We start from the raw sequence: 23,488 nt of genomic DNA, 5'->3' as shown, positions 1-23,488 counted from the left end.
CTGCTTTAGAAACTTCCTTTTCATCTCCTCGCTAACATCATGGGCTCTGTGGCTTCCTCACTTAAAAGACAGGGGGTTTTGTTGGCACTTTTTTCTTCCAGAGTTTGCCACCAGCAAAATAAATCATACGGACCTTACTTAATCTTGTATAGTCTTCAGAGCCTGCTGTAAGGGAAGAGCACACAGGGGAGGCTTCGACCTGCAGGGAAAATAGCTATTGAATGCTTTCCCAAAGTTCAGCCCTTCTTTGGGTGGCCATTGAATTTTTGACACCTATGAAGACGGGATGTGCGGGAGCTCCCTGGGAGTCTGGTACAAGTGTTTGAGACCAATTGTCTAGACAGACTCTGATAGCAAACATGAACAAAGTACCGCATCCCAAATCGTCTCAGGCACACCCATGAAATACAAAATAAGGGCGGTGTTCCAGCTTGCTGCTGCGGACCAGAGCTTTGCTTCTACAAGACATTGCTGTGATTCCCCCAGGACAACAGAAAATGGTTATTCAGAGAAAAACTGTTCCTTTCCTGCAAAGGGAACTCCAAGTAAAAAGAAGAGGAAAAAGCAAATGCATCAAATGGGTAATTTTGTCTTAGTTATAGAAACAGAGTACTTGCAATCTCTGCTGGAATAGAAAACTGTTAATACAAAGCCATATCCAGCAAACATTTTAATGTGCTTGTAATGATGGCTGTTGGGATAAAATTTTCTTGTTTTATTGGTGGGTGGGTTTGGTTTTTTTTTTGGAGGGAAGTATAGACAGGAAAAATAAAAAAAAAAACCCACCAGTTAGCTTTGCCTGCACTGTAGTGTTCTACAGGGAGATGTTGGGGTGAAATGGATTTATTTCTGCTCTCTCCTCCTCATGTGATTTGTCATGCTGCAAGTGGAAAACAGCACACTGCATTCTTCAGCAAAACACTCCGGATAGTTTTGTCTGTCAAAGGTTCTTTGCTTCAGGCTGTATCAAACCCATTTTTAATCTCCTTCCTTGCAGTAAGGGAAATGGTTTGTAAAGAGGGCACAGATGTCAGCTCACTGCTGTCAATATCTAATTTCTTAAGAAAATTCTTGTGTTAATTTTTCGTGCAGGGCTCTGTTCACTCAAATTCAAGTCCACTTTGTTTCCCATCTCTAACGCGTTGTTACCTTTTCTCTTTTCCCATCTATTTCCTTTGTGTAGTGGAAAACCATCACACTGCCTTCTCTCCCTGAAATGGCTTGTGATGGGCCCAAGCCTGCCCCGATCGTATCCCATCCTGGTATTACTCTGTCAATTGAAATAAATCTCTTTATAGTGTTTCATTGGCTGGAAGGTTTCCTCACTGTTCTTTGTCGAATCCCCAAATGCCACCCTGCCTTTCTGTTGCTATAATAAAGACCCTTTTTTTTTCTCCATACACTCTCTTCTGCCCTGGAAAATACCTATGATTAAAAGTAGTCTTTGTTTTGTGGTCCCTGCATGAAGGTTGACCTGTCTTGAGTTATTCCCAGAGATGGAGTGTTCAACTGTCCCATGTCCCCAGCCTTCTCTCCAGAGCAAGACCTGCATACAGATGTTCAAACTCCAGGCTGCATCTCTGCCGTAGGGGAGATTAAATCTCCACCCTCAACTTTTTGAACAAAGCCACCTTGGTCACCTGAAGATCCGTAAGTGCTGTTGTTTGGTATTAAGGACTTGGCAACAGTTAAAGTTCAGCAGTTCTCCATTTTCTTTTTTACTAGTAAGAAAAAAAAAAATTAAAGGAGAGCTAAAGTTGTATGGCAGTTTCCAGGAAGGAAAACACAGCCTAAATGTTAACGCTGTAATGCTGAGAGGTGGGCTAATGCCTTTCATTTCTTATGTCAATTGCAAATACCTTAAGCAAATTGGGATTAAAAAAAAACTTCCTCCCTAGTCCTTTGACATAAGAGTACTTTTCGAGGCAGCCAAGATGAGGGAAGAGTTTGCAGAATCTCTGTCTTTGGAAATGCTCAGAGCTTGGCTGAGTAGGACCCTTGAACACAATTATTTAACTTGGAAGTTGGAGCCAACATTGCAGTTGTCCCTTCTTTGAGCGGGAAGTCAGGCTGGCTGGATTCCAGAGGTCCCTCCCAACCTACTTTATTCTACGACTTTCAGGGCCCTTGAGCAAAAAAGGATTTCAAACAGAAACTGCACTCTGCGTAGGATTAAGTTTCGGTTTGGGCTTCCTCATAATGAAATCCTGAGTTGTCTTTTGACCAGCCTTTGATATCGCTGTGTTTCCTGGTGCGGAGGTATGTAGAAGATCCACTGGAGAGGTTCCGCTTCCTTGTTAATAGCTTTCCAGTCAGCCTCTAAGTAAGTGTGCAGCTTGTTAGATGGCTGCGAGGTCAAGAGAGTGTTGAGGCGCTTGTAGGTCTCTCAAATTAAAGGAAATCTATTCTAAAGCATTTTGTCTTCGAGGTTTGGGTGCTGATAGCAGCTGTTTGTGTTTTCTCAGGCTTTTGAGAGAGTACCAGCACTGTTTACCTGGCCCTTGTTCAGGTTTCTGTAAGGACCGAGGCATCTAATGTCCCAGGTCATCTTCCATGTACTGCAATATAGTACGCTGTAGTACAGTGTATGACTGATTTGAGTTTATTTTTAAATCAGGATGTTGTCCCTTTTTATCTCCTTCCTCTTTCTCCTCGCTAACAGAAGAAGAAAAATTTTTAACAGTGAAAACTGAGGTTGCATGTGAGCCCTCCAGTTCCATTTCCATTTTTAGCCTAGCCAAAGGCTTTACCTCTGAGGATGCAAGCTTCCTTTTTATAGCAAGAAATCACACGGAGCCTGGCTGAAAAAGAGCCTTTTGGTTAACCCATCTTGCTGTTGAAGTTCTGTTCTTCTCCTGCTTGTTTATCTATGTTCAACAAAAAATTAAGGTGGCTTAATGGCTCTCCTTCATGGCATGCCACTTAAGGGAATGACAACATGTCTCTGGGTGAAAGGAAAGAGTACACTTGAAACACAAGCTTTGGTTTGAACCACTGGGCTCTGGACACTCGAAGGCATAAGGATATGATTATATTTTCCTGCTAAACAAGTTGCCTAGATACAATTCTAGGTAGCTTTGAGGGCTTCATTCTGGTCGCTCTGTGTGCTGGGTGATCTTGTCTTATGCTTGGTATACAGAGGAGAAAAGTGAGAAAGGAAGGATCAATTTCTAGAGGTAGATGTTTAAATATAAATAACTGGATTTTAGCTAACCCCTTCCATATGTATTGAGCAAGGCAGGCTTCCTTCAGGATCTCTGAAATAATTTTTTTTTAACTAGTGAAAGTAGAAATGGAATCAAATTCCACAAAATCATGCCTCTCATCTTTCTTTCTGACTGAAGATATGTGGGCTTTTTTGTGCCCTTTTATTTTGTTGCTCTTTTGGTTTCTTCAGGATAACTTAATTGGAAGCGAGCAGAGGTATGTTGCACCAAATTTGCTTTGATTCAGTTTAAATCTTGTTAAGTCATTTAAATACACACCTCAGACTACAAATGTCTCTTACTACCGATGCACAGAGCTTCACTGGTAAAAACAGGCAGCCCTGATCCAAACTCAAAGTTCATATGAAAGAAAACAAATAGGTGGAGTTGAGGGAATCACCAACTGAGGACATGAGTTACTAGATGCAACAAATGACATCATCACGGTCAAAGAAGCGCAAGAGAAATGTATTAAAGGTTACGCTCTAGCCTGCGCTTCTGCTTCAGTAAAACATCTGTAGCACGAGGCGTGCAGGAGTACAGGCTGTAGCCAGAGCATTAATATAAGAAAATAATTGGACATCTAAGTTTGGTATTGAAGATCTCTTACTTTTTTTTAAAAAAAGTCCAAAATGTGCTTTGATAACAGAAGACTTTAACAGACCACTTAATTAACATCTGGCTCCTTACCCTACAACTTCGGTTTTGAATCCGGGCATCTTCTTGGCTGTAACATTCATCTAACATGTAGCAGCGAGCACCACTTATATTCTCAAGTCTGTAAGAACTGAAAAATCTGAGTAATGTAAATTACTTTTTTTAATGGATCGATAATCTAAATATTGAACAGTTGAGAAATATGCATTTCTAAATGATTGAAATAAGAAAAATGGTCATTGATTCTCCAGCAATGCAGTTTTCCAGAGGAGAGCCACAGAACCTTTGTAAGCAGCTCTTGGGGCTTTCTAGTCGTTACATCCATTGAATATAAAACTGTTGCATTGCAGGTAAATTTTTCTACTGCTGTGCTGGCCTTGATATACCTTCGAGTAAGCGGTTGGGGAAAAAAAAAGCCTTGGGGGGTCTGCAAGTTAGCTCGTGCCGTAGACTGGTTAATGTTTGTGGTGAAGGTGGATGAAGCACATGCCCTGGAATATTAATGTTATTTGGAATCGCTGGCTACCTGGAGAGTTAAATCACTCTAGGTTTTTTGGGTTGTGTGTGTTGCTACCCTGGATGTACTGGTACTCAGTGAAACAAACTGCTGCTGGGTGATGCTCCTTCCTAACCCTCGCCTACTCTTTCAGGGCTTGCTGCTTATCTGTACACGTTAAGAGCTTTGCAATAGATAATAGGAACCTAAAGCCTGCTAGTAACAACTGGTTTGTGAATTTTCTTAACAAATGTAAGCATAAGGAAAATAATTTTTGGCAAAAACATGGACTTTGCCTTTTTTGTTTAAACAACCAAAGATCCAAGAACAATTCCATCCTTCTGAACAGCTCTGAAATTACCTAAGATGCTGCTGGTTCCATTAGCAATTCCCAGCTCTTTTTTTTCTTTTTTGAACTTTTTATTCTGATTTCCGAAGTTCACATAACAGCATCATCAGTTTGTTTGCTGCATCCCCACCCCTGCAACCAAGCTGAGTCTGAGGACGGAGATTGAGAAGGTGCTCGTCTCCTCACCTTGTACATCACAAAACCATCCTTCCCTTTCGCCCCGTTCCTGCCGGCTGGAGTCCTGTGAATTTATGAGCTGCCGAGCAGCCAGGGATGCCATTCTTTGCTGACGCGGGTGATATTTACTGAAGAGGTGGCGAGATCTTCCGGAAGCTTGGAAAAGTCTGAATTCTTGATTAGTTGTCACTAGACGGCTCAAAGGTGAAAGCGGCGGCGTCTTAAGGAAGTAAGCAGTTCTTGAGTGTTCTGGAAAAGCACTATTTAAAAACTCAGACTTGCGGTCAGAGACCTTTCAGCAGCAGTGGTGGAGCTTAGCTGTCCTTTTTGCCTTCTGAGATCACTTGAAAAAAAAAAGATATATATAGATATATATAAAAAAAAAAATAAAATATGGCCTGCCAGCAAACATTTGAATTCGGAAGATGCAGCAGCAGAATTCTGTCGTGTTCAGCTTCTGCAGTGACATTGAACTGGACGAGAATTGCTTTGGAGTGTTTAATTTGTTATGGTATATATATGTGTTCTTTCCCATTATCTCATATATATTTCAATTAAGCCTGAACGCAGAAGAAAAAGTAAAGCAGCGAGCTGTTGCTGCCCAAGGGTTAGACATGAGGCTTTTAACTGTGGAAATGTCATTTTCAAGTTGAAATGGTTCTAAGTGACTTTTCTAGAAACTGTAGAGCAGGAAAATAATTGCCAAATGATGATTTTAATGCTCGTGTTTGAGGAGCAAAGCAAGAAGCAAATACCCCTGTGCATCGCTGGTTAGCGGTGGAGTGCGCTCCATGGTTTTCCAGGGATGCTGAGGGCAGGAGCCAGCGGTGGGATGCTGGATGGGCTTACGGGCTCTCACAGAGTTCACAAAGTTGTTGATTCCCCTCAGTGCCCGCTCTGTTTTCCTTACCTTCAGCTGGCTCTTAGGACTAACTCATTTTTCTGAGCTTTCCAGAGCACCTTGCCTCGGCCGCACTGCCGTGCCCGGGATGCTGCCCATCACGGACAATTTCAGCTCATCGGACTCCACCAGGCAAGGCTGCTGCCTGCGGTACCTGGGAGTTGTATTCTTTTCATTTAGCTTCATTTTTGGGCTCTCTGCTTCCTCAGCAGATGGCATTTTTATCATGTTTTCGGAAAGTCCATATGGCCTACAAGAGAGAGTATCTCTTTAATTGTAAAACACAACCACCTGTTCTGATTTTAATGAATGCAGTGAGCATTCGTCTTCATACATCTACTTAAAAATAGCTGCTTCAATTGAATTAAAAAAATCCCTCAACTGGGCACCAACACTTTGGCTGCTGAAATAATCAATTAATAATTAAGTGCCTAATTTTAGAACCCACTGGCCTTGCCCATTCCCTCGAACTGGTTGTGATCAGAGCAGACAGTGATTGATTGCCCTGCCGATGCCGAGGGGCACACGCGGTGCCGGGGCAAGATGCCGGCAGGCTTCGAGCTGTTGATGGCGATGTTTAGAAGGTGAATGCAGCTTCGTCTCTCTGTTCTGCAAATGAACTTGTCTTTCCTGCACTAGCTCTTTCCTCTCCGCGTCGCTCCAGCTGCTCATGCGCAGCCATCCGCAGGTACCCCTTTCCCCGCCACCCTCTGAAGGATAAAAATCTGGTGCTCAAAAGGTATCCTAATGACGGGCCAGCTGGAGAGGAGGTTGAAACTGTGAGCAAAAATAGGCTTGAAAGGCTTCTCCGCTAACTGGCTCCTAATAGAAAGCCCTGCTAGAATCATTCTCATTAAAATAACAATTGCCAGTTAACTCTTTCGTAGCTCCATACACCAGCCAGATGAGAAACTGTGGAATTTTTTGGCTCAAGCTTTCAGGGAGGTGGAAGGGACCAGGATGCCCAAATCTTTTTCAAGGAGTGTTAAAATTTACTTCAAAGTCCTTTTGAAAATTAAGCCCGTTATTGAATAAGCCTGTTGCAATGTCATCTTGTTGTAAAGCTAATTAAAGTGCCCGAACGGTAGCAACGCTCTGGGATTTTGGTCAATAGTGTCAACTGTTCAGAGGGTTAATATTTTGGAGGTAGAAGAAAGAAGAGTATTGGAAAGAGTGCTTGGGGTTCCCAGCGTTTCAGTGCTAGCAGCAATGGGTACAGCAGCTGCTGGGTTTCAGCACAATGGGGTAATTCGACAGTTGGCTGCTAAGCGGTGGAGAAAACTTGGGGTGGCTGCTTGGACCATCTGCTTTTACACGGCGAGGAGGGAGAGAGCCAGTAAACCTCTTACCAGAGAAGTCTCTGATCCCATCTTACGCAGAGCGTGAGATGCTGGGAGCAGGTAGAGAGGAAGGCGACTTGCCTGCTGGCCTCGATTTACCAAAGGTGTTCCTGGCACAGCCCCCCTGTCCTGCCACGGCCGCCAATTAGCGCGTTAATACGGGGGAGAAGCTGCCCTTGCCGGTCTGGTGGTGGTTGCTGTAGCCCGATCGATGTAAATCCAGTTATCTCTCAAACCACATGGGATTTTGGGACAGCTGGTTGTTGCTTGTACGCCTGAGAGCCCTGCTTTGAAACGCTGTGCAAATACAAAAATAACCGTAGCTATTGGCATTTAAATTCATTTCTATGTAATCTTTGTGATAAAATTCCATTGGTGGTGTGCTATTTCAGTGGGAGGAGGGTCAGAGCGGTTTTCAGCTGACGTCTGGGTATTGCAAGCTGCTTGGTGAGAAAGGCGTCCAGCTCGGTTTCCTTGCATGTGTGTGGCCCTTCCCTCCCTGTGCTTCCAGAATAGCAGGGGATAATTTAATGAAGTTCAACATTAAAAGCTGAAAATCAGGAAGGGAGAAACTTATTAACCTTGTTGAGCTGGAAAGAGCGCTGGGGGTGTTTGGGACTTGGATCTCGTGGGGTTTTCTATTCTTATTTTTCTATTTTCTTGGGAATTGACAGTTAGTTGTGCAGAAAATAAAATGTATCACTAATTCTGTTGCAATCCCTTTTGTGTGGTTGTGGCACTGCAGCACATCTGTGAATTAAAACTTAAGAAGAAATGAAATTTAGTCTGTTCTCTCATTAGCAGAAATGCTAATTCTCTTTTGGTAATAAAGTCAAAGGAGAGAAGCAAAAAACAAAAGTATGGAGGTTACCCATTTCAGAGTAAGCATGAGAAATTTCATCTCTCTTTTTTCCACAATCCAATTTAAGTAGCAGACAGACTGAGTTTTTTAGCCTCAAATTCAACAGCTTTCCAAGAGGAACAGCCTGAGGAGGAAGAAGGGGGTGCAGGGAATTAGCGATGGCAATTGGAGTGGCGGGGCAGGGAGCCAAGAGAAGGCAGGCAGGAGAGGCTAGAGTTCCTCTAGCTGCTGGCTTGCACGTGAGCCAGGTGGGCTTTGCAGGAGGACACGTGTATGTGCACGCACATGCGGACGCACCTTTTTCCCTCGTCGACTCTCTGAAAGACTGCTTGGACCCTTTCAGACAGAGTTTTGGGTTTGAGAAGCCTGCTTAAATGTTCCTTTGCTATAGCGCAGACTGTTTGGCCTAGGTGAGGCTTTAAGTGAGATGTGGAAGCTGTAGGCAGGACTTTTGTTGCGAGCTGACTATTAGAGGTCCCGTGATTAAATCTTGCCCCTTTTTCTTTCCCATCTCCAGATCACTGTGTTCACTACTACGATCTTCGCAACACTAAACAGCCAATCATGGTGTTTAAAGGGCATCGCAAGGCAGTCTCCTACGCAAAATTTGTGAGCGGGGAAGAAATTGTCTCTGCGTAAGTATTGCCTTTTATGTAAGCTAAAAACTTTGTAGCCCTTGCTTTCTGGCGTGCTTCAGGGCCGTTGTGCAAGTTCACCTGCGTGGGTGGGTGCGCTTGCTAGCTGCTGTGCTTTTGGGAAGCAGATCGTTGCTTTTCCTTCCAAGACAAAAATAGAAATTCGTTCCCAGTGCCACTTGGTTCTTCTCTGTCTCGTGGAGCTAAAATGCTTAAGAGGAATCTGAAGACAACTAGATGCAGCTCCTGACTGCAAGCCCCGACCTGGGGAAGCTGCAGGTGAACTCTCCTTGTACAAAGTGCTGTGTGTGCTGAGGATGCTCCTGACCAGAGCTCTGCTGTAGAGAAGGCTGCTGGCAGAACCGCGAGGATAGTAATCAACAGTAGAACACAGCTGATGAGCGACAGAAGCAATCAAATGGTACTGCTATGTCTGAAGAGAAGGTTTAGCCACAGCCTGAAAGCAACTCGAGTAGGACTGAGTGATCTGTTCTCTGGTAATTTATTAATCTGCTCTGCAAAGGCCCTTTTTAGGATTATATTTGGGTTAGAAAGTAGACAAGAAGTTGTGTTTTGTGGTCCTAATGCGTGCAGCTTTTCAGCCTTAAGGGTAGGCCATAAAGCCTTCTATGGAGATACTGAAGAAAAATATTCAACAGCTTCTGTTCAGGTACGCAGCCAGATGTCTCCGTCCCAAAGCCAGATGTGGCTGCCTCAGTTCTAGGCAGGTTTTCAGTTGTGTGGGAATGAGCGTGTCTATCGGATCACGTAGTGAAAGGTTCGAATGGCTGGCTGCAAGCCTCTTCAATAAACCAGAGCTGAGCCCCTCTTACACAGTGGGGAAAATGTGAGCAACCTTTGTGGGGGGCTGCAGGGGAATCTTCGATCCCAACACGCTGATGTGTAACACCCGGGGGCAGCAGGAGTGGGTCGCAGGGGTAGATCTCGTCCCGGAAAGTACGTCTGCTGCCTTGTACCGAGCCGATGATTATCCAGCTTTGCTCTGTCCTGTGTTTGCACGCAGTTTGCTCTAGAAGCCTGGAGCAAAAGCGTAGTGTTTTAAGGTGTATTCAGGCTGCTAGTGAGTTACTCTGAGCTGAGCTGTGTGATGGAAGATTCCCTGGTGGCTCCTGGTACTGTTTCTATTTAATCAGCTCCTCTCTTCTTATTTCCATTAACATTATAACTCTATAAGGGTGCAAATTCATACCTAGAACACAGATAAAATTAAATTTAATGCTTTGAACCAAATCTGGGTAAGAAGAAAGTGTTTAATAGAAGCAGGAGGAGACTGGGAAAGTTTTACAGCCATGATCAAGTGGAACATCGTATATGGAATGTTTTAGGACAGAATGGACCCGTCCTGCTTGTGCTGACTGTCTGAGAAAGCTTATCCCACAGTCCTGGGGGGAATATAGATAGAGCTGTCAGACTTGGACAAGTAACAACAGGGTGAGGGGACTATCTGGAGGGTTCACCTATCTTTTTCTGCGTGAACAGAAAGAAACGTCAGAGCAGATTATTTTTCATGTCTGTCTTTTGCAAATTGAGGAGAGGAGACAGCAGTAGTGATTCCCAAAAATCAAGCACTGATTTCTTTTAAGAAAAAATTATATGTATATTCAGATTCTCTAGATTTCTAGCTAAAACTGTTTTATAGATTGCATTGATTTACTTTGCCTTGTAGAGTTAGATTTTGACCTCAAGGGTGTTCAGAACTGCCTGGTATTTAGCACAACGCATTGATTGCAGTGCTGATTTACAGAGAGACGGATTTAACAGAGCAGTGCATCCATGGTATTTTTTTGGAGAGGGTATGAAACCAGAAGAGCAGTGTAACACCAGCGGGATCAATGGCCTTTTCCTCTCTTTGCAGTCCAGTGGCGGGTAACTTTCTTCTTTTAAGGCATGCTATCCTAAGCGATGCAAACATGGCTAGAGCTCAATGGGAATCTATTAACAGTAAAAGCATTCCATTACTAATAGACTTTTAAGTGTTTTTATTTTAATGAAGAGGTCTAGAATAAATGCTACTAAGATATAGAGGTTAAGTGCCTATATGCTCATCTTGATAGGTTAGCTAATACCAGAAGCTGTCACAAGAATGTGACAGCTTGTAGGCCAGGGATTAGTCTTTTGCTCCTTTACCCTGCCTTCAGAAAAGTTTAGTTTCCAGGCAACTCTGAAGCTTTTAAAAGCAGCGTTTTAAAAATACGGCTGCCCTAATAGCACAAAAAAGCAGTAGCGTATTACCTTTTCTTCCCTTTCTGTGAGCTATGCTGCTACTGGGATGGTAAAGCCAAGGGAAGAGAGAGTGAGCAGCAGCGTAGGGCAGGGACGGACGTGGAACAAGCATCAGGCAGAGAAGCTGAATACTCTCTTCTAGGGCCCCCCCGGTCAAAACCTGGGATGAGGAATGCACTCCTGCTGAAGTCACAGTATTGCAGATAAAGTTCATACCTTTCGTTCTGATCTGACCTCACACTATTACTACAAATGACTAACAAATCTTGCTGCAGCTCCCTTATCGCTCCTTTGTCATTCCAGCTGTCATTGAGGACTGAGATAAGGTTTTTGCAGTATAGCACAAGGTGCATCTCTCCTCTTTTGTGCTATATTTTTAGGTAAATGTGACACTGGTGCAGGGCTGATGTCTTATGTCACTGGTAATATTTGATGGATATTGGGTGGGGGTTTTTTTTCCCCCCTTCAACTCTAAATATTCAGAAAGCAGCAAGGTTGGGTGACATGACCTGCGTGAGGGGAGCGTTGCCTGCCTCCCCTCCTTCCCACCCAGGAGGCTGACAGGTTCTGCTCCCCGTTTCTTTCAAATTTAAGATCAGAACAGCCGAGCTCTGCCAGGCAGAGGAGACTACCTCCACCTCCTTTCTTTTGCCAAAGGGAAAGTGTTTGCTCACAGTAAATAGAAAAACATTTTGAAGGCAGGTATGTTTGCATGTGGGGGAACAACGGAAAACATCAATTTTGATTTAATCCCAACAGAGTTTGTATATTTTAATAGTAATATTTAGCTTTGCTGCCAGGGTGAAAAAAGTGGAAGTTTTGAGATCCGTATCCATGCAGTCTCAATTACACATGAGAAAACCACATCAATTTAATGCTAATAGTAACTCTGAGCCCCCATAGGTTTTCATATGCTGCTGCTTGGTATTGGGCAGGAGGAGGAGAACATGCTTTCAGGGCAGCTGGAGAGGGAGGAGACTGCTTCCTACCTGAGTCCTGTAAAGGCATGAATGAGAGTTGCAGCCGGCACAGAGATGGGAACAGATTTTGTCTGGTGCTGTAGAGGTTTTAAAAAAAAAAAATTAAAAGATTCAGTGTGTCCTGGATCTGGAGGAGGCAGCGATGGCCCATAAGGCTGTACAGTTCAGTGAAAGACTCTGTAATTGATAGGAGCAAGGAAGAGTAATACTTCGGGGAAGTGTTTTATTCAAACATGTAATGCGTTTTAATAGGCTTTTAAAATAACATGATACCTTTCCGAGCTCAAGCTGAGTTGCATATGATTGAAAGTGAGAGAGATCTCCTGGAGTGCACTAAGACTTTCTACGTTTACAGTGCAAGTAGGGTGTTAAGGAGCAGGGTTGCAAGCGAGGAGTACCAGCCGTATGGCAGCGGGGTAACTTTAGGTATTGTTTTCAGGTCAACAGACAGTCAGCTGAAGCTGTGGAACGTAGGGAAGCCTCACTGCTTGCGCTCCTTCAAGGGTCACATCAACGAGAAGAATTTCGTAGGGCTTGCGTCCAACGGAGACTACATCGCCTGTGGTGAGTAGAGCAGCCGTCCTGACAAATGCTAATGGGACTCCTCAGAGCTGGTGCCTCTCCAGTGGCAAAGCACACAGCAGTTGTGCTACGCAGCTGCCTGGGTGCTTTAATAGAGGATTATTCTGAACTTCTACCCTCCTTCCCTTCCCAGGGAATGGCGAAGGAGCCCTGACCTAAGGGGGTCTGTACTTGGTTTTCTCCCATTTCAGATGAGTTCTCTTTATATGACAATTCAGACTTGCTGTCACCAAAAATCAACTGCTAATGTAGCCACTGTTGATATCACTTATCTCTTTCAAGTTTATCAGCTGACACATCTCATGCATCCTTTGAAGGAAGGGCAGTAGCCTGGGCCACATGAGTGGTCCTGTGCTTGTCACTGGTATGGCGTTCTGCATGGCGAAGCGCTAACGCTCTCATCGTGGGCAGCTCCCGAGAAGACTAAATCATCCTGAAACAGTTACCCCTTTGGCGGTTTCTGTCTTTTCGCCGCTTAAGTTGGACCGTTGAACCCCTGTAAACCCAGAGGTCTTGGTGGGAAAGCAGTGACAGGCTGATTGTTGTGGGATGAGCAGGACAGCTGTGCCAGCGCTGAAGGGAGGACCTGGGCTTGTGCATACTCTGATCTCTGTACAGCTTGCAAGGCAGAAATTGAGATGGATTTCTAAATAAAGCCTGCACACTGTCTAGTCTCTCTTACTTAAACCTCCACAGACCAAACTGTCATACTTGATTACGGCAAGCAAAACTGTGACAGTGCTACCTGCCTCAGAGCTGTAACACTGAGCAGGCTGGGCGTAGCGGTGTTTCATGTGGTAGCGTAGATGCTCTGCTCTGCCCTAAGGAAGTTATGGGGGACAGTTGGGATCCTGTATGTTTTGCAAACGTGCTGCATGCTGCAGTTGTCTTGTAATAAAACCTGGTGCTGTTATTAAGCATCGTGAAAGTTTGCTGTGGAGTATTCCCAGTTGCCAAGGCACCACGAGCGTGATAACTACAAGGAGGAAATGTCTGGTCTCATCTTAAACAATGAAGAAGCTAAGAAGTCTTATTTCTGTGTCTGCTACCCGAACCTGACCTTGTACATTTATTTTTTTTTATTTTTAGGAAGTGAAAATAATTCCCTTTACCTATACTATAAGGGCCTCTCAAAGACACTGCTGACATTCAAGTTTGATACAGTCAAAAGTGTCCTGGACAAGGACCGGAAAGAAGACGACACAAATGAGTTTGTGAGTGCTGTGTGCTGGAGGGCACTACCAGATGGGGTAAGCTTTCTGTTCAGACACCCAGCCGGGTGCGGAAGGAATGCCTCCTGCTTTCTCACGAAATAGCAGTGCTGAGGGTTTGACTGCACTTGGTATTTTCCCGTTTATGGGTGTTGCAGGTCGGCGTGAGAACGTGAAGATCTGCAGGGTAACAGAAATGCTGGGGGATGTGGGGGAGAAGGGAGGGCTGTGCTTTTAACTCTTCCACCTGGGTGTTTGAATTTCTCTTCTTGGCACCTGAAATCCCAAAAGCAACATTGTATTTCTGGCACTTAATGTTTTTTGTGGGTGCAGTAGCAGGTTTTTTTGTTGCTTTAATGAAGGCACCTGCAGATACTCGCTGTGGAGCCTTATCTCGATGTTACTGTGTCTATGTGGGCTTGCTCATTGAAATACAGCCCCCGTGTTTAGATGAGTAGATATGTAAAGGAGGCGAGCCCAGGCTGCAGTCACCTCAATGACTGTTCCAGTGACACTTAATTCATATACGTAGCGTGTGTACTAATGCTGCAGGCAGACCTGACACAGCTTTTGTGAGAGTGGCCTTTCGGCACGAGGCTGCTCTGGAGAACAAAATGCTGCTTTTAAATTCAGAGTGCTTTTGAAAACCTTGCATAAAAAAACCAAAAAACCTTGAGCAAGTAACTCTCTTGTACAAGGGTTAAACAAGGGTTTGCAGATCAGATATCTAATGGGCTTATTGGGAGGAGGAGAGGAGTTCATCCTAAATACAGTCTTCCAAGTAGCTAAAAACGGAACATTGCCTAATTGATGTCCTGAGATGTTGCGTTCACAAAGGCAGCGTTTTGGAAGGGTAACATCTACCAATCTGTTTCCCTATGAAGAAACTGCCCCCACAACCACGATTCAGTTGTCACTGGCATAAACTCACTTCAGATAGACACTTCTGAATCAAAACAAAAATAAACCCGAGTGTCTGAAATGGCACTCTGGATTTCAAAGTAAAAAGTGGGCCGTTGTGGTTTGAACGGTGGGCATCGCTTGGTGAGGTAGGGTCACCATCTTTCTGGCTGGGGATTTAGGAGGATTTGGTATATGCCGATGTCATGTCTCAGAGGAAGAGCGGCTGTTGGAAGTTGCGTAATTCTTGTTTCTGCTGGATAAAAAACATGCTGTGGGAACCTGTGTGTCCAGAAACCCTCTTCCCTGAACTGTCTTCACTGCAGCGTTCCTGTGTTGGGTTGTCCTGCCCACTGACCTCCTGGGCAACTTTTCTACAAACAGCAGTGATGTCTCACCTCTGGTGGGGTTTCTGTTGTCGCCCGCTCCCTATCAGTCTTTTCTCTGATTAACGTGCTTTACTCTAACAGACCTTCTGCTTAAGTGACTGAGAAACTTTTGAGCAGTCACCAAGGGTGTCGAGCAATTCTTCATAACCGGTATGAAAATTTTGTGCAAAAATGTAATAGTTCAGTCAGGCCCATCAAGATTGTGCCAAATAACGTTCAGGCTTCACTCCATTAAGCAGCATTCAGAATCCATCGCTATTCTGATCATTTTCTTTTCCATCACTCCTCTGCTTTTCCCTGGGCTTCTAAATTAGCCTGTTCCTCCCGTGGCAGCCACAGTACCTGGCTGTCTTTTGTAAAAAAAAAAAAAAAAAGCAGCAAAAAGCTGCCTGTGATCTGAGAGCCACTGGCTGAGTGTTTTGCTTCTGTGTTTCACCTCTGCCTGTGGTGCATGCCATCCTGCTTTGCATACCGAGCAAGCAGCCTCCCTTGCTTTTGCCAAGAGGCCTTAATGCTTCCTTGCACCATATCTTCAGTCCCCTCGAGACGAGAAGTACTCTTCACCGATGCAGCCGCGCATTTCTCTTCCCTCTTGTACTGGCGCAGCAGTCCTCTCTGACCTAATTGAAACTTTCCTCATGTACTTAGGAAATTAAATTACTGCACAGCCAAAGGTCACTTATGTCCACAAAGTCTTACTCGAACGATGAAACTTTTATTCTCCATTTCGATAACGTTTCTTGAATTTCGCATAAGATTTTTTTCAAATGAGCTTCATATATACGGGCTTCCCTAGAAGCTGGTGTGTTTTTTAATGATGCTCGGATGAAATAGAGAAGGCCTTTGCCTCGCAGCACTGTCAGCTGGAATCGGGGAACCCGCAGCCTATTTCTGGTGTAATTGCAGACTTTGATCCTGGGTGAGTCACTCTGCCTTAGTTTCCTAATTATAAGAGTTACCGCACCTACCTTTCACCGCTGGCAGTGATCGTGCCTGCTCTGCCGAAGGGTGTGAACATCGAAGCAGCTCCAGCCTAGCAGCAACGGTGCGGGCTGGGAAACCTGCCCCAGAGCCTCAGGGAGCCCAGCGAGTCAACTTTATATTACTCTCCGTGCCTTGCTGGGCTGGCGCAAAGCTGTCTCGCTTGTCTCCGTGCTATGGTCGCTGGGCAGTAGCTTCGGTTTGCTACCCGGAGTGTTTCTGAGGCGGAGGAGATGCGGGCAGTGTGTGCCAGCCTTTCCCCATGGCTCCCCGGCAGAGCAGACTCTCCTCGGTTTCCCTACGGTGTTGCTCTCAAAGATTGTTCTTTAATTAACCTTTCGAGATGAGATGAGTAAGTTTCAGATCTGTCAGTTATCTTGTGAAGCACGAGTACATGTACTCCTTCACTTCACGCACTTAAGTGCAAAATCTCAGATCCTAATTAAAACTTAACTAAAACTTTCAGATGAAATGTCATTGATTCTTTCTTAAATCTATTTTTGTGTAATTCAAGCTTTTACTTCCTCCTGAGCCAAAGTCAAGCTGTGCCAGCAGCCCTTGCCAGAACCCTTTTCCCCCCGCCCCCGCATGGTTTTTCTGCGCTTACAAAGATGCAGGGACCTTTTTGCTAGAGCTGTCACCTTTCCAACTGCAGAGGTCCAGCCGGTGCCTTTTTTCCACCTGTGACAAAGCCATAAGGAGAGAGAGCAATTGTTCTCCATAAGTGCTTATTAGCATTTCAGGCTTACTCACTTTTCAACTCCTAAGTAATGTTTAGAAATAAGCACTGGCTTGTAGGCTAATAGTTTTGTTACACTGAAAAAAAAAAAAACAACCCAAAAAAACCCCACCCAAGCAAACAAAAAACCTCTCAGCAGGTACATCAGGAAGCAAACCTTTGTTCTGCTTCTTTTGGTGCTGTTTTGGACAAAGGTAAATAGGCGGTTTAGTGTTTTTTAAATAGCATTTATTTATAGTTTGTGGGGAAAACCATTTCTCACTTCTCATTTTACTCTAAAAATTGATCAATATTTAAAAGTAGAGAAAGCTTCAGGATACTTTGGTGCTAAGTGACCTGATAAACATGAGTTAGACACAGAGGTGCATTTCAGAGCCTTCCCTGAGGCAAATCCCAAGTCAAGGATTTTATAACATACCTGTGCCATCCTTTGTTTCTGGCACCTTGGCAGGATTTAACCAGCTTGATTTGAAACGCAAATCTGGTCTTGAGATTGGAAAATACATGGTTCTATTTCATTGCCATGGAAGCTGGGGATGCGCTTGCTTGCCTATGGGGATGCGCTTGCCTGGGAAAAAGGCAATTATTGTAGTGATCATAGCTCACTTGCAGCTAGGTGGGTAGAGATGTTCTATCTGTCTTGGGAGGGTCACTCCAGTTTTGTCTAGGTACGTGGATAGTAGCTGGAAGAGATTGGTTTGTACTTTGTTTTCCCTTATGCGTCCCCTAAAGGGGGCACCTTTTGTTCGGACCTGCTTTGCCGTGTTGCAGAGTTTGAGACGTGCCTCATACAGCTGTATTAAATAATTGCATCTCAAGTAGCCCCTTTCCCAGTCATGGTTAGTCTTTCTCAGAAACAAGCTGTCAAAAGAGAAACCAAGGCTGAACCTGCTCCCAGGACAGCAAAAAGGTATTACTGCTGAACACAGAAGCAATTTGATTATGTAGATTAAGCATGGCTCAATCTATCATAATCACTGAAAAGAAGCCATTTAATTTTGTACCTGTTTGCATGAGTATTCATTACTGCCGATAAGCAGGTTAGCCAGGGAAAGATTTCTCAAGCAGAAATGTCGAGGCTTTGATACCAGTAAGGAGATGCAGATAAGAGCAGGAGAATGCCATGCAAATTAGCTTAGGTAAAGCTTTATGGACATGTATTTTTTCTTTTAAGAGGGGTAAAGAAGGGAAATCCATTGAGGACAGCGCTGTGGACTTGAACCAAGTCATCTCACCCTAGTGAGTGGGTGGTTGGTGGTACATGCTGGATGGATGCAGAGGTCTCCTGGCACTTGGGAGGAAGGCTCTCAGAAGGCAGTGCTATGAAGGCGTCTCCTCTGCCTGACAGGGGAAAGCAGAAACCCCTGTATGTGTTTTCTCACCTCATTTTGAGTCTCCCCTAAATTAAAATGACTTTTGAAGAGTGACAACGATCATCTAGCTGTGAGTGAGAGAAGCAGGCTCTGGGACTCCAGGCTTCAGGTTGCCTTTAGGCACTGTCATATGATGGAAGTTTCTTCATAATTAGTCTTGCATGTCTGAACTTCTCTTTGTTACTCTAAGAGGATGGAAATATTCCCTTCAAATAGGTTTTTGGTGCATCTCTTCAGAAAACAAGCTTTTCTTCCATTTATTTTTCCTTTCCTCTGAACATCCAGCTTTGTTTCTTAATGATGTCTGGCTTGAATTCTTTAAATAGAAACCTATAATTGTACCGCAATAAGCTGGTCACTTAATAGGGCTGTAATCTTGTTCACTGATGAAAAGTAGCCATCCTTTGTTTCCCAGTAGCCTAATAAATGGTACACAACATACACAAGAGCTAGTCAGGGACTCTGATAATTTACAATCAGCAAATTGGCTCTCTTCACTGGAATTAATTTAGCCAATACAAATTATTTTGGGAAGTGATTCATTGCCATGTTAAAGCACTAATTAATTTGGATGACTTATGAACATTAAAAATGAAACCTCCTTTGTCATTCCCAAATAACCAAATGCTTATTCAGTGTCATTCTTAAGTAACTTGTATCGACTGTAACTACATCTCTTGTACCTTGAAATATGAATTCCAATGGGATTTTGGGGGTGGGGAAAGTGTAATTGTGATTTTTTTTGTGTGTGTGTGTGTTCTGCTTTGCTGCTGAAATTTCAAAGGCTCAAAATTGGTGAGAATTTTTGACTTCCAGCTTCAACTCAGTGTTGTTTCATTTTTGCAGCATCCTCAATAAGTTGTTCAGATGTCGGTTAAGATATACCTAGGTAGTAATCTAAAGCTTACGAGATAAATGCCTGCTTGGAGCGATCAGACCCGAGCTGTCCCTTGCCTGCCTCTGATACCAGCCGCTGGCACAGGTAGCAGCGAGAGCAGCTCCAACCGCGGTATTTTCAGGGAGGGTGCCTGCTGTTTTCTGACTCGTCCTTTCTTTCCTAGACCAGGGCTGACCCGTAGCATTTGTGTGCAGCATCCCCCAAAGCAGCATTCCTGCAGGTTATTCTCCGGTGCTGTACCACGCTACTGCTTCATCCTGGAAACGCGGTCTGCGGTGGTCTTCGTCTTTTCTCTTCTGATTGAAATGCACGGCAGTTTACGGAAGGCTGAGAATGATCAGCTTTTAAGAAAAGCAAGGATATGTGGCTTTGATCGGGTTTATTATACAGGCTTTTTTTTTTTTCCCCTCCCCTCCTGAAAATCTTCAAAGATTTTCCTCCCTCCTGTGGAAGCTAAGGCCTATAGCATGTGTGCTGTGAAGCTCGCAGCTGTCTGTGTGATGGCTTCCCACTCCTCTTGACATGCCCTCTGCTCTCTGGCCATTGGCAATGCTTTATACAAGAAGTTTTCTTTGGCTTTTATTACTTTGCTGCTTTGCACTTTCCTCAGGTAGTAAGTATATTTTTATTTCTCTTCCATCCTACCTTTTTCGTGTCTGTTCCTCCCTTACTTATTTAGGAATCTCAAATCTTCATTAAAAACAAGTGAAACCCAGAATATCAAAAGATACATCGTACATGGTTGACTTTTTCCCCTATATACTTATGTATACCAACACACACTGCATATATTGTGTTATATGCTGCTTGAAGAGTATTTTCGTATGCAGAACAATATCTACCTTGCAGTTAAAAGATGTCACAAGTTCAGTATGTTTGCTTCTTTGTGCTGAACGTGCTCATACACTTTCATACCCATACATTTTCAAATGCTCTTTTTGGCCTCTATTTTTTCTGTGGCTAAGGAGAAGTAATTAAAAAATACTCAGGTGACTAACAATATTTTATTCCTCATCACAACCCTTGGAGTCCAACCGCAGAGAACTTTGCGGGGTGGGGGGAATCATAGTCTATTATTAACAGTTGATGGATTATATTGAAATCTCAGTGTGTTGACACTTTGGTCCATGTGAAAGACCATCTTGATAATGTGATTATGCAAATGACAGGCTTTAGGAGAAAGTGTTTAATTTTCAGTCTCCTGGAGAAGAATAATAATATCGGTAAATGTTCTTTCAGTATGGCTTCTCCCCTGGACACCCTCTGAGCTTCCTCCTGGTGAGGGGTGAAGGGAGTCAGGCGCTTCCCTGATAACCCCAACCTCTGCCTGCTCTACTCTTCCCATCTAATGTGTTTGAGGGGGGGAGAAGTGTATTGCACCATTTATTATGCTGTTTCAGAGCTCAAGGTGGGACGCCAGCGGGTAGCTGGTACATCAGCGCCTATGTTAACTGTTCCTTTCCTAGAAGCGGAGCAGCTGGCCCTGCCGCCGCTGCGAACGGAGGGGAAGAGTCTGTCGCTTTTGTTCAGCTCTGGAAGTTCAGGTCCCCTGTGGTACTGCAGCACTCTGATATCATCCTAGCTTCTATTTTAAGCATAGCTTCTCCAAGAAATGTAGGTGGCTCAGGTTTTTCTTCTTTGATTTTAAGTTTACATTTTCAAACTCAATTTCTCTTTCCTTCTGCAAGCTGAGGCATTTTTCCCCCCCCTCCCCCCCCCGCATAAGCGCGGAAAATTGCCAAGGGGTTGATGTTTTTTTGAAGTGAAGGCAGATCAAAGTCACACGTTTCGTGAATGAAAGCAGCATTTACTCTTTCAGGCTTTTACAGCTGATATTTGCTTACCAATGTGTCTCTTCTAATGCCAAGAGAAGTAGACAGCGTGCTGTAGATAGGACTGAGGTCCTCCTTATTAGTCATCTCTTTCCTAGAGCAAGTGAATGACACAGTGGTCCACATAACTCTGAGTATCGTTGACATTACGGTTCCAGTAGCTGATCCCGGTGGTGCAGCTGTACAGATAATGGATTGCAGTTCATTGCCGGTGCAAGCAGAGGTCCGAGCAGGCTCTCGTTGTTTCCTAGGCTTTAAAAAATAAGAGCATCCCAATGCAATCACAAATTGTATTGCTATGATACATGCTATGAACTGGGAACACAACGAAGTCTCTGTGCAGCTGTCATTAAGCTTGTAAGTGGATGTTTCTCTCCTGTTGGGACTCTGCTGCTTTAGTAACCATCAATTCTTTATTCAAGTGTGAGGGTTTTTTAACAGATGAACCTAAGTCAGGAATTCACCCGGAACCTGGGCTTTGTTCCTGACTCCATCCCCAATTGCCTTGCCGAGCCGTAATGTTACAAGGTACAAGCTGAAGTGCAGCAGGATGTACGGTGTGGCCCTTCACATAACCTGTTTTCCAAACAGCACAGCTTAATAGAAGCTTACTTGTATTAGGGTGATACTCAGGGTCACCCTTCTGTTATATATTGGGGTGGAGAGAGGAAAAAAAGAGCAGATTTGTATTCGGAGACATTTGCTTTTAGAATTAAGTAATTGAAAACCACAGTTGTACTTTTCTTTTCCCACCCAACCTCTGCAGTGCTGCTCTTGAGCCCCTTGGTCTGAACTGATACGTATCCTGCTGGACTCTAGAGATGCTGATTAAATAATTGATTAGGCTGTTGTACGGTTTGGGGTGGGGTTTTTTTTCTCAGATGATGCCTGGAAACCTACTTATTGTGAGTTGTAAGCTCCTCTCTTCCCATGCTTGTTCTTAGTGATGTGCCTTTGTCCCGCGGGCATTTCACCCTCTATTGCCCTAAGGATTAGAGGTGGCAGGCGTGCACTCTGTTCCCCCACAGCTCTTAGCCTTTGGGTAGGAAGGCTCATCCCTAGTATTTGTATGATATACATTTTATGATGTATATTATGTATAGTGTCCCCTGAAAGCAGTAAGTCATTCTAGGAGCCAGGCAAGTTTTACGGGTACGGAGTCAGCATCTATTGCCTGATCTCAAGCTCCAGCCAAAGCTGGTCTCCTCTGACTCAGAGCATCTCCTACGTGAGCAGCCTTTGCTTTACTTTCCTCTGCTAGGTTCATGCTGGCTTCTTTTTTTTTTTTGAAGTGCCATCTATCTGCTGAAGTCTCTGGTTGGCACGAAGTGCCAGCGAGATGAGGTCTGAACGCTCGGAGCTAATCTCTGTGAGTGCGGCGGTATCCAGTGTTTTATGAAGCAGATGAAGGGGGCTGTTTAGGATGGGAGCTGCAGGGGTAAAGCTGGATTTCTCGATACTTAGTGCTAAAGGGGGACTCTGGTTTCAGACCAGCAAGAGCAAAGCGAGAGAGAGTGAAGCAGGTTTTGAAAAGCCATTGGCATTGGGCTAACCACCGCCTTTGAAGTCGGCTTCAATGCAGCAGCAGAATTCCCACACTGAGGGTGTCTGAAGCCCTCGCTGCTGGTGGTCTGCTGTCACTGCTGTTTGAAGGTGGGTTTATAACCTCATTCCCTCTAACAAGTGGCACTGCTTCAATTACAGTCAAAGCTAGCTCACAATATTGTCTCTTTCTTTTTCTTTTTTCCCCATTCTTCAGTGCATCTACCGATGGCAAGTCCTGCCAGGCCACCGCCATTCAGTAGTCGCAGCTCATGAGCTGCATCAACCTTTCGCTCTAGCGCTCCTAATTAAGCAATTTTAATGGCAGGATTTAATGTTTTACGGAGTCTAAATGAAGTGGAAAAAATATGAACTGATTTTTTTTTTCTTTCCAGCGCAAGATTTTGATCAGATAATTTAACCTCTGGGTGAGATGGAAGCAGAAGCATTTATGCACAGGTGGTTTTCTCTGCAAAAGCTTTACTTTATGTAGGTCTCTGCATCAATATAGTTACTGCTTGGCTTTGGGCAACTGTTCTGAAGGCTTTTGTACGCCTTCTGCCCTTCTGTTATCAGTAACAAAACCCCAAAGCATTTTGAAACCCAGTAACTTGTGACCAGCTTAATGCCAATTGCATTGCAATGTTAGTAAAGCTGGAATTAAGGCTTTTGGACACTCCTTGTAAAAACAACTGCTCAGACTGGTTTTCCAACAGCAAGGTGGATTTGTGTCCTTTTAACCTATTTAAATAAGATTTTTGGTAATGTTCTGATCTAATTCTAGCTAATGCTAGATGAGGTAGCTATGTGCGTGGAGTGAAAACAGTCGCACCTTTGAAAGCAATCTTGTGTCAGAATTGAAACTACCTGGATATGTAATTAGGATATGTAATTATCTTATATAGGATACACACAGAATTATAATAATCAGTCCTTTCTAAGGAAGAGAAAACTAGTATGGCAGGAAAGTTATGTTTAGTAATTTAATGAGTACCTTTTAGACAGAAATGATTGGGGTTGTGCAGCTGAACGGAGTTGCCTTCACCCTTGCACGAGGTGTTTTGAATTCTGCGAAGGAAGCGCTGCTTCAGACAATTGTCTCTTATATGTTATTGTATATCATAATCGCTTCCGAAACTCTTATCTGGTTGCTAAAGCTGGAGAGAAGGGAGCTGTTTGGTTCAGTACTGGATC

The 23,488-nt window shown here is 44.0% G+C and overlaps 1 protein-coding gene across 4 annotated transcripts in view; it reads left to right on the top strand.

Annotated features, from left to right (window-relative positions):
- COP1 (COP1 E3 ubiquitin ligase) overlaps nucleotides 1-23,488 on the top strand; it is a 127,527-nt gene that overhangs the window by 81,615 nt on the left and 22,424 nt on the right. For 3 of the 4 annotated variants that reach the window (XR_008578104.1, XR_008578103.1, XM_054834115.1), the window contains exons 16-18: nucleotides 8,506-8,623; nucleotides 12,287-12,411; nucleotides 13,519-13,679. Coding sequence is in view for 1 of the 4 variants with exons in the window: in XM_054834115.1 (XP_054690090.1) it covers nucleotides 8,506-8,623; nucleotides 12,287-12,411; nucleotides 13,519-13,679 (404 nt within the window). In the remaining 3 variants the exon portion in view is untranslated. Of the gene's footprint in view, nucleotides 1-8,505; nucleotides 8,626-12,286; nucleotides 12,412-13,518; nucleotides 13,680-23,488 lie in introns of those variants that run through there. The other variant, XR_008578105.1, reaches the window with a different exon arrangement.

The sequence above is a fragment of the Grus americana genome, chromosome 8 (assembly GCF_028858705.1).
Source record: "Grus americana isolate bGruAme1 chromosome 8, bGruAme1.mat, whole genome shotgun sequence".
Classification (NCBI taxonomy): domain Eukaryota; kingdom Metazoa; phylum Chordata; class Aves; order Gruiformes; family Gruidae; genus Grus; species Grus americana.
This window is presented reverse-complemented; position numbering and strand designations above follow the sequence as displayed.